General features: G+C 33.1%; 1 protein-coding gene across 1 annotated transcript in view; it reads right to left on the bottom strand.

The window, feature by feature from the left end:
* Positions 1-13,102, bottom strand: part of LOC106871550 (putative uncharacterized protein DDB_G0277255) — a gene marked incomplete at its 3' end in the record, with an annotated part of 41,728 nt that overhangs the window by 5,272 nt on the left and 23,354 nt on the right. The window contains exons 2-4 of the mRNA XM_014918053.2: positions 10,041-10,085; positions 6,511-6,586; positions 5,561-5,662 (exon numbers count right to left, since the gene is read on the bottom strand). Of these exons, the coding sequence (XP_014773539.2) occupies positions 5,561-5,662; positions 6,511-6,586; positions 10,041-10,085 (223 nt within the window). The remainder of the gene's footprint in view (positions 1-5,560; positions 5,663-6,510; positions 6,587-10,040; positions 10,086-13,102) is intronic.

Raw genomic sequence — 13,102 nt, 5'->3', positions numbered from 1 at the left:
ATAATGTACACCATACGCACACACAAACATATATATATACACATTTATATATTAAATGGTAAAAATATATATACATACACACATGAACATATATACATATATCTATATATATATATACACACATACATACATATATAGGCACACATATATACATACATACAAATACATATATAAATATAGATTTGATTTTCATATATAAATGAACATAGCTATGTGTGTGAGTGTGTATATACATATATATATATATATATATATACATAGCTATGCATGAGTGAGTGTGTATACATATATGTGCATGTATGTGGTATATGTATATAGATATTATGTACACACATGTGTATGCACACACACACATATATATATATGTACATGTATATTTATACACACACACACACATACACATATATATGCATGTGTGTATATAAATGTGTTTATATATGTATGTCTGTTTGGGAACATAGAAAGACAGGTCAAAAGATATATGAGAAATTTGCAATTTGCATCCACAACAAAAATACAACCAAAAAACCATGATATATATACATACATACATATATTTATAAATATATATATATATATATGCATATATATATGTTATAAACAGACCACTGAATCAACATTGAAGCCACAAAAAAATATTTTCTATTGAAACTAAGACAATAAAATATCGATGTTGGTCTTCCAAAAAAATTTCAAAGACCCTTTTGAAAGTCATTGTCATGGGCAAACTGAGCTGGTCTGGAGATATTCTGTTCCCTAAGAATGTGTCATTCTAGTGATTTTACTTTCATATTTTTGCTAGATTTAATTTAACCTGATGAGCTGGATTTAGTTTCCTGTCTAAGACTTTTAATTGACATAAACGTTATCAATAAGCCTGAGAAAAATTTAGCTGTATTGTTCTAAAACTAGACACATAGAAAGCATGTACATATAATGTATATATCTATCTATCTATGTATATGCATGAATATGCGTGTGCGTATATATATATATAGAGAGAGAGAAGCCACTATATATATAGATATATAGTTATCGCCAAGCTAACATGGCAGTCCAGAAAAATAGGACGAATGCTGCCATTGATTAGCTCCAAGAGGCCATCACCTCTGGCTACCTATGTGACACACGAAACTGTGTCCAGTCGATGATGATGATGATGGACACAGTTTTGTGTGTCACATAGAGGCGATGGCCTCTTGGAGCTAATCAATGGCAGCATTCGTTAGCTTGGCAATAACTATTAATATCCAGTATCGCTGCCGTGTTCAGTTTTTGCTGAGCAATCTGCACAAGTGGTTTGTTTATAGCGATCAAATATGTGCTGTACATCAGCTTGCTCACTCCATCAAATCAACGTTGTAGCCTGTACAAGTGCATAAGTGTATCAAACATCAGATGTCTAAATAAATGCAGAACAACCTGAAATGAAGTGTTCTGCTCAAGAATACAAGGCACTGCTTGATCTGGGAATGTAGCATGTAAAAAGCACCCACTACACTCTCGGAGTGGTTGGCGTTAGGAAGGGCATCCAGCTGTAGAAACACTGCCAGTTTCCTCGCTTCCCAGACTCCAGTCGAACCGTCCAACCCATGCTAGTATGGAAAATGGACGTTAAATGATGATGATGATATGCACACTCAAGCATACACATATCTATATCTATCTATCTGTCTGTCTATCTCTCTATCTATCAGTCTGCCTGCCTGCCTGCCTGTCTATCTATCTATCTGTCTGTCTATCTATCAGTCTGCCTGCCTGCCTATCTATCTATCTATCTATCTATCTATCTATCTATCTATCTATCTATCTATCTATCTATCTGCATACACACGTGCCTATACACACACTCATATATATAGATTATTGAATGACATCGGAACAGGAATTACATAATCAACTTCAACAGCTTACACCTTTTTTCTGTTATAAGAATTTGTGCACTCAGAAATGAATCCCAGTTCAACATCTTATAGCTTTCTTCTTTTCTTTTTCAATGGTTCTGAAAAAGTTATAAAATGTTGTGCAAGAATTCAGCTCTGAGTGAACTGCTTCTTATATCAGAAACAGCTGTAAAGCAAAAGATGTTGATTATGGAATTCCCATTCCCTTATCAGTCAATAAGTTATATTGCAGCACTGTGTACTTACCTAACACCTTATTCCAAAGCATATGTATATGGAGTCCTAACAACTGGTTTATAGTATCACTATGCCTATACATACACATACATATACATATGACTAATGACTAATAATAATAGAAAATCTCATACTCAGTCTTTTATAATTATTTTGTTTTTTTCATTCCTGTCTTTATGTATGTCAGAAATTTCAAGTCATATGTAAAGGTTTGCCAAAAGCAACAGCCCACAGGTGTGGCAGGGTGGGATTAAAAAAAAAACTTACCTTAGTTTATAGATATAATAAATGGTAATATTGATTAAAGTATTGTCTGAAAAATGCTCAAATTCAGAAAGACATTTGTAAGTACAACAGTTTTGGTTTCAGATTGCAATTCAAAGGACTAGAATGAATTAAGCAAACCAGGACTATTGCAGTTTGAGAATGTCATTTGGGGGTAGTCAGGACTTCCTAGTATCAGAGGCAACTCAATTCTTATGTTAACATGGGTTGGGTATATCTACAAATTTAGACGATTTCATTAATTTTTGTGCAGGTTTTTTTTTTTTGTGTTTTAAATATCTATGTGAATCATTACTAAATACCCCCAAGTACTCTACTCTTGTGGAAAAAAAGAGCTTAAATTTCATCCACATACTAATATACATACATACATATATATATATATATATATATATGTGTGTATGTACAAATATATAGATGTGTGTGTGTGTGTGTTTGTGTATGTATGTAAGAATTAGAGCAAACTGAATTAATTTGTAAAACAATTACAGTGTGTGTGTGTGTGTGTGTGTGTGTTACATTGTTTCACATCTGTCTTTATAAATTTACAGGGTTTATAGTCTGGCACTTTTAATTATTTCTGGTGGTTAGTGGTTTCTTTTGACTAGTTAGAAGAGAGAGAGAGAGAGAGAGATAGAGAGAGATATTGTGTTTATACCTTTAACAGAGCTGAAACAATATCATAGACTTGATTGTACAGAGCTATAGCAAAAGGTGTTCAGAAACTGATAAGAGATCATAATAGGTGTGGAGTTGTATGGTAAGAAGTTTGCTTCCAAACCACATGGTTCAAGGTTCAGTCTCACCACATGACACCTTGAGAAAGTGTCTTTTATTCTAACCATGGAAAAATGGATTTTAAAATGATGATGATGACAACTACGATGATGATGATGGTGATGTCGCTAAGCATTTTGGCCAGCATGCTAGTGATTCTGCCAGTTTGCTGCCTTAATGGCAATAATAATAATAATAATAATAATAATAATAATAATAATAATAAGGAAGATGATTTCTTGGTTTCAATGAAACAGTGTTTTTGATGTGTAACAATATTCCAAAGGGCAAATTGTTCTACCAAACTAGGTCAAAGAACAATCCTCATGATTGAGGTCTCCCCCAGATATTTTCAAATCTCAAGACAATTTGAGTTGAGACAAATCTGCTACTCCAGCTCAGATTGTAGCAGTGAACTTCTATTGGGGAAACTACAAAACAACATCAAAAGGAGTGCTTTTCTTTTTTTTTATATAAGGCTGAAGCATAATCGACAAACCAACTTAAGAATATGTCCAGTAATTATTTTATTGACATTGGGTGGAATAAACTGCAAAGTATACGTCCCAGTAGAATATGAATTTAGAAAACTGGAGATGCAGAACTAAGAACTTATAAGCATGGCTACATTTATTAGGAAAGGTATATAGGAAAGGTCAATAATGAAATCCTAGTATATGAGTGGTACTGATTTTATTGACTGTACAGGGAATAAAAGGGTTAATGTTGTAGGAGATTTTTTAATTCATTTTTGTTATGTTATTCTTATTTCTTGTGAATCTTGTTGCTATTTAACCCAAGGCAAACAGAGCTACAGCAAAATTGTGGAAGTGAGGTTTGAAGTCATGAGTATATGGTAAAAAAAAAAGGAAAAAGTGGAAAAAGAAAACAATCTTTCTTTGTATTTTTATTCATTTATTTTTGTAATGTTTATTGTCAGAAATGATAAGCTTATGAACTACAGTTTGGGTGGTTGGGTGGGGTTTGAGCTTGTGCAAACAGTCCTGATTGGTTGATCAACATAATATATGCAGACTAGTTTATTCAACATAATATATGTAGATAATTTAATCAACATATCATATGCAGATTTGGTAGATCAACATAATATTTGCAGATAATCAAAAATAACTGACAATGAAAAATTAGGTCAAAGAGTGGCAGGTTTAAAAAAACAAAAACAAAAAAAAACACAATTGATTCAGAATTCCAATATTTCTCATATAAAACATTATATCTGTATATAAAATTGTGTGTGCATATTTCTGTGAAAAAGTGTGGGCATGTGTGTGTGTGTGTATGTGCATGTATGTATATATATATATATACATAAATGTTAATTTACATTACTAACTTTAAAGAAATTTTAAGAATAACAACAGAACATTTATTGATGCAGGCAACTCAAAAACTAAAAGTAGCTTTAAGATCATTATTAAAATTCTTTTGGACTGGACTTTGAAGTTTTTGCCAGCCATCAAGTCTAGTCAAAATGAATTTTACACACAAACATACATAAACACACACACACACACATATATATATATATATATATATATATAAATAGAATTTTGGCATACACACACATGCACATACACACTCATGTACATACACATCCTCATACGTAACCAAAATTTATCTTATGTCAACAACCAGAACTATAACAATTACAGCCATGAAGGTACATATTGGCCATTCAGAAATATACAAAGTCTGATAACTTCACTTAAACATTTATTATTTGGAATCAAAATTTTTGTTGCACCAACTGTGGCCTGATCCCTGACACGGCTTCACAGCAATTTCAGTTACCAAGTTGCAGTTGGTGCACTGTAAATTTTGACATCAAATAATGTTTAACCCTTTAGCATTTAAACTGGCCATATCCAGTTAAAATATTCTACCTGTTTTATGTTCAAATTGACCAGGTCTGGCATTTAATATCTACCCTACAATATCATTCTAAAACTAAACAACCATGTCATTAAAATCCCAAAGCTACAAGATAATACATGATTAATTTTAAAAGATGTGAATAAATAAGTATTACATTTTACAAAGTAATCTGAATGCTAAAGGGTTAAGTGAATTAATAGTTTTTATATGTTTTTTTTTGGAAGATTTAATATGTGTCTTCCAAGCTATAACTGTTTTAGTTTCAACACACTGTCTCAGATCAAATCACTTGTCAGACAAATACATCTCCAAAACTACATAAATTAACTGCCACTTCAAATACGCAGACATATACAGGCATGAACACATGACACACGACAGATGACGTGGAGGCAGACAAGCACACGCTGAATGATAGATAGACACACAGACAGACAGCTGATTGAAGACAAATGCTTTACCTGTTTCATATAGTTGGCTGGAATAAGACGGCTGAGGTCAGCGAGACAATTGTTCATACGATCACGACGTCTCTTCTCTATAATCCGATGAGACATTGGGTCCTGTAATAAATAAATATAGATATTAGATGAATTAGATGGACATTAAATGAACAAGAAATGAATAAACAGGACACAGACGGCATCATCATCATCATAATCACCATATTTATTATCTAATGCTTGTTTTCCATGATTGGATAGTTTGATAGGATCACACAAGCCAGAGGGCTGCACCAAGTTCCAGCGGAAGTTTTGGCATGTTTTCTATGGCTGGATATCATTCCTAACATCAAATACTTTATTGTGTCTACAGGGCACATTTTTCATCCCACCAGCACTAGTGAGATCGCCAAGTAAGTTGCGAGACAGAAAAGAACAAGAAAGAGAAAACCCTAAGTTAGGAAGGGGAGAAGTGGTTTTATGCCAGGAGCTGGGAAACTAAAATCATGATAGAAGGACAAGAATAGGTGCCTTGCTATAGAAATAATACATGGCTACCTCACATTATAAGGATGAGTAATTGAGAAGATGAAAATAAAACAGAGGGATAGTGGCGATGGTGTGCCAGAACAAACTCTCATAGGGAGCATAAGAGAGGATATAGTCAGCAGATGACCTTGACAACATTTGATATCAGAATGTAAAAAGCCTAAGGAAATACCACTAAGCATTTTGTTCAGTGTGGTAGCAATTCTACCAGCTTGCCAACTTAATTACCTTAAATACAGGTATATAATAAAACAAAAGCACTCTATTGATATAACAATAGAATGATGTTACTGTGGTACCTGGGTGAAGCTACCACAAAAGACAGCGTGAGACAAGGTGAAGCTACCACAAAAAGCTACAGAGGGCAAGTAAACTTCCTTTGAAAATTCCTTAAATGTCTGAATTAAAAGATAACCTACCCGTGGAGTCTTTGGCTTTTTGGTTGGAGGCCCATGCATCTCATAATCTTCAACGGATGTAGCAAAATTTAAAGGGCTGAAATAATAATAAAAATTATTATAATAATAATAATAATAATAATAATAATAATAACAACAACGATAATAATAATAAAACTGCGTTGACATCAACCACCCAGATTCTCAGAAAATTTCTCTCCATCTAATATATATATGTGCCTTAGGTCTCTGGTTGAGACCCGGTCAGAAGATGAAATAAAATGATAATAATAATGGCTTCAAATTTTGGCATAACACCAGCAATTTTGAGGGTAGAGGGTTAGTCAACACCCTTGATTCCACTACTTGACTGGTACCTTATTGGTGAAATTTTGTTTGGGGTGAGGGGGTGGATGGTTTCTTGATTACATTGACCCCAGTGTGCAGCTGGTACTTGCTTCATCAACCCCAAAAGGATGAAAGGCAAAGCTGACGTGGGTGGATTAGAATTCAGAATGTAAAAATGAACAAAATGTCACAAAACATTTTGTCCGGCTTGTTATCAACCCTGCCAGCTCATTGCCTTAACAACAACAATGATAATCCTTTCTACTATTGGTACAAGGCTTGAAATTTGTTAGGAGAGGGCTTGAGTACATCGCCCCCCCCCCAGTGTTTAACTAGCAGTTATTTCATCGACCCCTGAAAGGATGAAAGGCAAAGTTGACTTTGGTGGAATTTGAACTCAAAACAAAAACAGGCAAAATACTGCTAAACATTTCACCCAGCATGCTAATGATTCAGCCAGCTCACTGCTTTAATAATAATAATAATAATAATGATAATAATAATAATAATAATAATAATGGTTTCAAATTTTGCCACAATGGCAGCCATTTTGCCACAATGGCAGCCTTAATAATAATAATAATAATAATAATAATAATAATAATAACAAAAACAACAACAACAACAGAACAACAATGGAAATATAATGAGGTAAACTAAAACAATATTAATAACACTGTCCTGTGGGGTTGTAAAACTGATTCTGAAAGCCATATTAAGATATCACATGATCTTTCTTGATCCCTTTTTTACATCTAATCTGCTGCAAAAGCATCCCCTAAAAAATGGCTGTCTTAATAAAATATGATACAAATATCATCAGTTATATAAAACATTAAGTCTCATTTGGAAAAAAAAAAAAAATGTACAAAATATTGGTCCAATTTTAGAAGAGGAAACAGACCTTAGCATATTTTCAGCTTTCCTAGTCTAGAGTAAAGTGATAAGATGTGTATATGTGGTGGCATAAGTGTCGATGTTACTGCTTGAAGTGTTATAGGCTAATTGTTGGAGAGAAAAGATGGACAAGCTAGTAATTTGAAAGGAATACATTTAAAGTATGGGTTGGTGTTCAGATAAGGAAGATATATCAGTCTGTGGGTGTTGATGCATAATAAAGAAATCAATTGTTTGAAGTAGATTATATGACACATTTCACTTGCAATTTTTTTGGTGTTGAGTTTAGCTAATATCGATGTAAATAACTAGTGCATAGCTACAAACATTGTACAGGAAGAAGTGAATCATAATGAAATTACACATTTGTCACATATGAATATTGTTTTACCTTACCTACCTCACTTATGACCACCACAAGAGACAGAAACAAAATAAGCATACATGAAAATAAGTGAATAAATAAGAAATGCAACATGCCGAGACAACACTACACTAACATACAAAAAAGATTTTGCATAACTGGCACATGCAGTGTGATCCCCAATAATGTGAAGGTATGGAATATTTGAAGTGAAGGCTCAGTGGACTGTGTTTGAATGTGCTGATTAGCCATAAGTCAACTATAAAGCTTACATATTGTTGTATTCTGAGTGGGGCATATAGCCAATAAAAGAACACACTGGTTATGTTTCACTTCAGTTTTATTATCAATCGAGCGATTGGTTAATCAGTTAGTCTGTCAAAATCATTTTGTCATAGTCTGTGACCCTATCAATATGTCCCTGAAGCAACTCTTTCGCCTCATCACTAAATACACATTTCCTGTTCGACTTGTAGGACCACAAGACCTGTAAGTTGGATAGTAAACATGTAGTAAGTGATGAAGAGAAAGTGATGCTTGAGGGGGTGTAGAGTCATTGACAAGGTCACAGACTGTGATAAAAGGACTTTGACAGACTAATTATTTAACCAGTTAATCAACTGAATAACTATTTGACTGACTGGTAATAAAACTGAAGTGAAATATAACCAGTGTGTGTGTGTGTGTGTGTGTGTGTGTGTGTGTGTGTGTGCTATTATCGGTAGTACAACCCTTCTATAATGCGACACTATCAATTTCAACACATGGATTTCATATCAAGGACCTTGCAAAACAAATACAGAAACAAAATGCATACATACATATATATATATGAATATATAATAATTAGACACATAGCAATACATTTACATGTACATATGTATATACACCTGTATCTATATCTATACATATATATGTATATAAAATAATGCTTCTAGATCACATGTATACACAACTGAGTATAATGAACTTTTATAATGCGTGTGTGTGTGTGTGTGTGTGTGTGTGTATATATATATATATATATATTACATAGATGGCTGTGAGTTATGTCATACAAATATTTCAAGCCTAGTCAACAGTTTTAATAAATCAAATATTAAACTGATATGATCACACTGAGAAGCGCATGTCAATGCTAACATACAAACACAGACACACAAATACACACATGCACACATACATGCAACAGCTGACATGTGTGCATGTGCCTGTGTATGTGAATCGTGTTTATGTGTATATGTGTGTGTATGTGTGTGTGTGTATACCAGAAACACATGTGTGTATACATAAACATATGTATGCATATATATACATATATAAATAAATATGTATATATATATGTATATATATATATATATGCAAGTATACATACATATGTATGTATACATATACATACAAACCTATATATATATATATATATATATATATATATATATATATACTTTATTAAAAAGCTGCAAAAATATTAAAAAAACTGTTACTCAGAGTTTCACGTTCCCATTTGTCGGACAGTTTTTGTTTAGAAACAGAACTGTCCAACGAATGGGAACGTGAAACTCTGAATGATAGTTTTTGTGATATTTTTGCTGCTTTTTAATAAAGCATATTACTCTACCTCTGGTATTCGAGTACTATTTTTCCCATGTTGTTTCGTATTTCTGTGCTTACTCTGGTACATATATATATATTCACACACATATGTGTGTGTATGCATTTGTGTCAGTGTGCATGTGTGTCTGTGGGTATATGGTAGATTGATACATGGTCAAAGATAGCAAAAAAAAAAAAAAAAAAAGAAAGAAATACACTGCCCATCATTTGAACTTCTAGCAGGCAACTACAGCTAGTTTGGTGACTAGGTGTGCACATATATACACACACACGCACTTAAAGGCAGACAAACACCCACGTATTGCCAAGTGATAATAGTTTAGCTCACCTGGAACATTTGTGTTTTCGGACCATTCTTTCACTGAAGGAATATCTAGAAAAATAAGTAAATACATTGGAGGTTGGTTTCTGAATAGACAGGGGACAGGGACACAGGATGATATGATGACAATAATGATATGTGTGTGTGAGCATATACATATATATATATGTATACGTAATAAAAGCATTAAAGAATGGAGTTAACAATATCACTTTTATTATACCGTTTACAATTGTTTCATCAACGTGCATTTTAACCAATCTTTTGTCATATTTATTAGCTTGTCAGCAATTATTGATCTTGCACTGCAAAAAAACATTTACACCATGCATAAGACTGAATCAATAATTGCTGACATGTAAATGAACATGATGCAAGATTGGTTAAAATGTGAATTGATGAAACATTTGTAAGCAATGTATTAAAAGTAAAATCACTAACTCTATTCTTTAATGTTTTTAATATATATACTGTACGGGTGACTCGTGGATTTACTTTTTATGGGACCAATGGCTTCATAAGGGAGCTTCTCTCTTTCAATTCTTAAATGGCCACTATGTGTAGAAGTTCTTCATGAGGTAAACACCTGGTTTATAAGTGTATCTATAAGTGTAGACTGTAGCTATGCTGAAGAACTAACTTGAAGGATTGTAGTCGAATACATCGACACCATATTTATTTCCTAAGTCTGGCACTTATTCTGCTGGCCTCTTTTGCCAAGCTGGTAAGTTATGGGAATGTAAACAAACCAGCACTGGTTGGCAAGCAGTGGTGAGGGACAAACACACATGCTTGTAGACACACACACACACACACATATAAAGATATATATATTTAGATATGTATACTTTATTTTAAATATATATATATATATATATATATATATATATATATATATATATATATATATATGCACAACAGGCTTCTTTCAATTTCCATCCACCAAATTCACTCACAAGATATTAGTTGTTTCTGGTTAAGCTAGGGTTTTCAGAAAAAGGAATTAACCAGCTAACATGTATATTACAAATACAATCTTCAAATGGAACAGTAAATATATGCAAGACTTTTCCCAAGTTTGAAATGTGACAGTGTTTTTGTTATCTAGATTTCTATGATGGAGGTTTATATTTTTGTTAGAAACAAGTTCTTTCTTTACAGGAAGATTTCAAATAATTAAAAATAGAAGAGAAAACGCATACACATGTATACTCACACACAAACAAACACACACACTTACTTACACACATGCCAATATATAGACACAAACAGTAACACACATATACATGTCAGATATTTTTGTATATGCACCACCACCATAACATTTAATATACGTCTGCCTGTTTAACTTCTCTATTTACCTACGCACAAGCATATATATATATATATATAGAATATATATTACACATATGTATAAATATATTTTTATGTGTGTGTGTGTGTGTGTGCATGTGTGTGTCTGTGTTTGTTTACATCTACACTTGCTCATTTGAAGGTCATTTGAGCTTCTCAAGCTGGTATGAGTTACATGAATTATCATGCTATGTGCCAATTCTCATTGGGAGCGACTGTCCTCACAGATGGATTAGATAACTATGTCTTGCTCATGCATTTACGTTTGTGGCCTGGCTTCTACAACTGAATGCTCTGCCCATGACCAACTTTTCGACAAAATGTACTGGGTGTGTTTTATTAGTGTTGTTGTTGTTGGTGGTGGTGGTACTTCTCCTGTCAGTAACTTGCCTGTTTGCTTCAGGCTTCCTATTCTGTGTGGAATAAAAAAAATCTCTCACTTGAAAAACAAGCAAGGGTCACTATCAACTGTAAAACAATGCCTTAATATTAATGCATCACATTCTAGCAAGGAAAAATGAATGTGTGTGTGTGTGTGTGTGTGTGTGTGTGTGTGTGTGTGTGTGTGTTTGTGTATCTATCTATCTATTGAAACAATGCAGTTTATGATATTGCTCCATGTCCCTCAAATCTTATGTATCTGAAAATCATATATATCAAAAATAAGCTAAGTGTATAAATATTAATAAATCTTCTTATTCATTCCTAATGCAGTTACATCTTGTATTTCCTTAACACTTGTATGTGTATGGATTAGTAATTATCTTTTCTAGATATATGTGTGTGTGAGTGTACACGCATATGTGTGCATGCGTATCTGCATGCATGATTATGTGCACGCACGTGCGTTCACACACACACACACTCTTATAGGTCTATCCTGTAAGGACATATGTGTCCCAGTTCAGGCACCATGATAAAATGCACCAGTACATTCTGTGAAGAGGTTGGAGATAGATGTAAAAATCAAGCCCAAAACAAAATGAATAAGCAAAGCACAGTCTCCTCCTGTATCTATAAGAACTGTGGCTTAGACATGTAACCCATACCAATATGAAAAACAGACATAGATTAATGATATTAATGATGAACTAATGATGGTACACACACACACACATACAAATATTTATGTATTTAATTATGTAAACATGTATACACACACACATGTACACATACACACACAAGTGTATTCAGACAATTACCTACACCTAAACAGAATAAAAAAAAATTATGGGAGTTAGTATACTTGCTGGTTTTTTTGTAACCCTTAAATCTACGAAACTAACGTCTTGACAGATATGAATAAGAAATACATATTTACATTGAAGAAAAATGAAATTGAGCAATATGAAGAGATTAAGGTATACAAAATCATACAAGAATGTGAGCCTCCAGATTAATACACACACACACATAATATATAATTAGATATATATCTATCTATCTGTCTGTCTGTCTCTCTCTGTATATGTATGTGTATGTCTGTTATGTGACCGCGTGTGTATCGTTGGGGATTTTTTTTTTCCGTCTTCCCTTCTATATTACTGATGAAGAGCTCCGCTCGAAACGTTAAATCCTCTGTCTTTTCTTTCTTTTCCTGAGCATCCAATAACACTGTACTTATTCCACATCCTCCCGTTGTTTTTTCTTGCTTGTTCATGTTTGGATTAATTATATATATACATATAATATATATATATATATATATATATATA

Source organism: Octopus bimaculoides, chromosome 4, assembly GCF_001194135.2.
Source record: "Octopus bimaculoides isolate UCB-OBI-ISO-001 chromosome 4, ASM119413v2, whole genome shotgun sequence".
Taxonomy (NCBI): Eukaryota; Metazoa; Mollusca; class Cephalopoda; order Octopoda; family Octopodidae; genus Octopus; species Octopus bimaculoides.
Note: the sequence above shows the minus strand (reverse complement) of the source record. Positions and strands in the feature narration are given on the sequence as shown.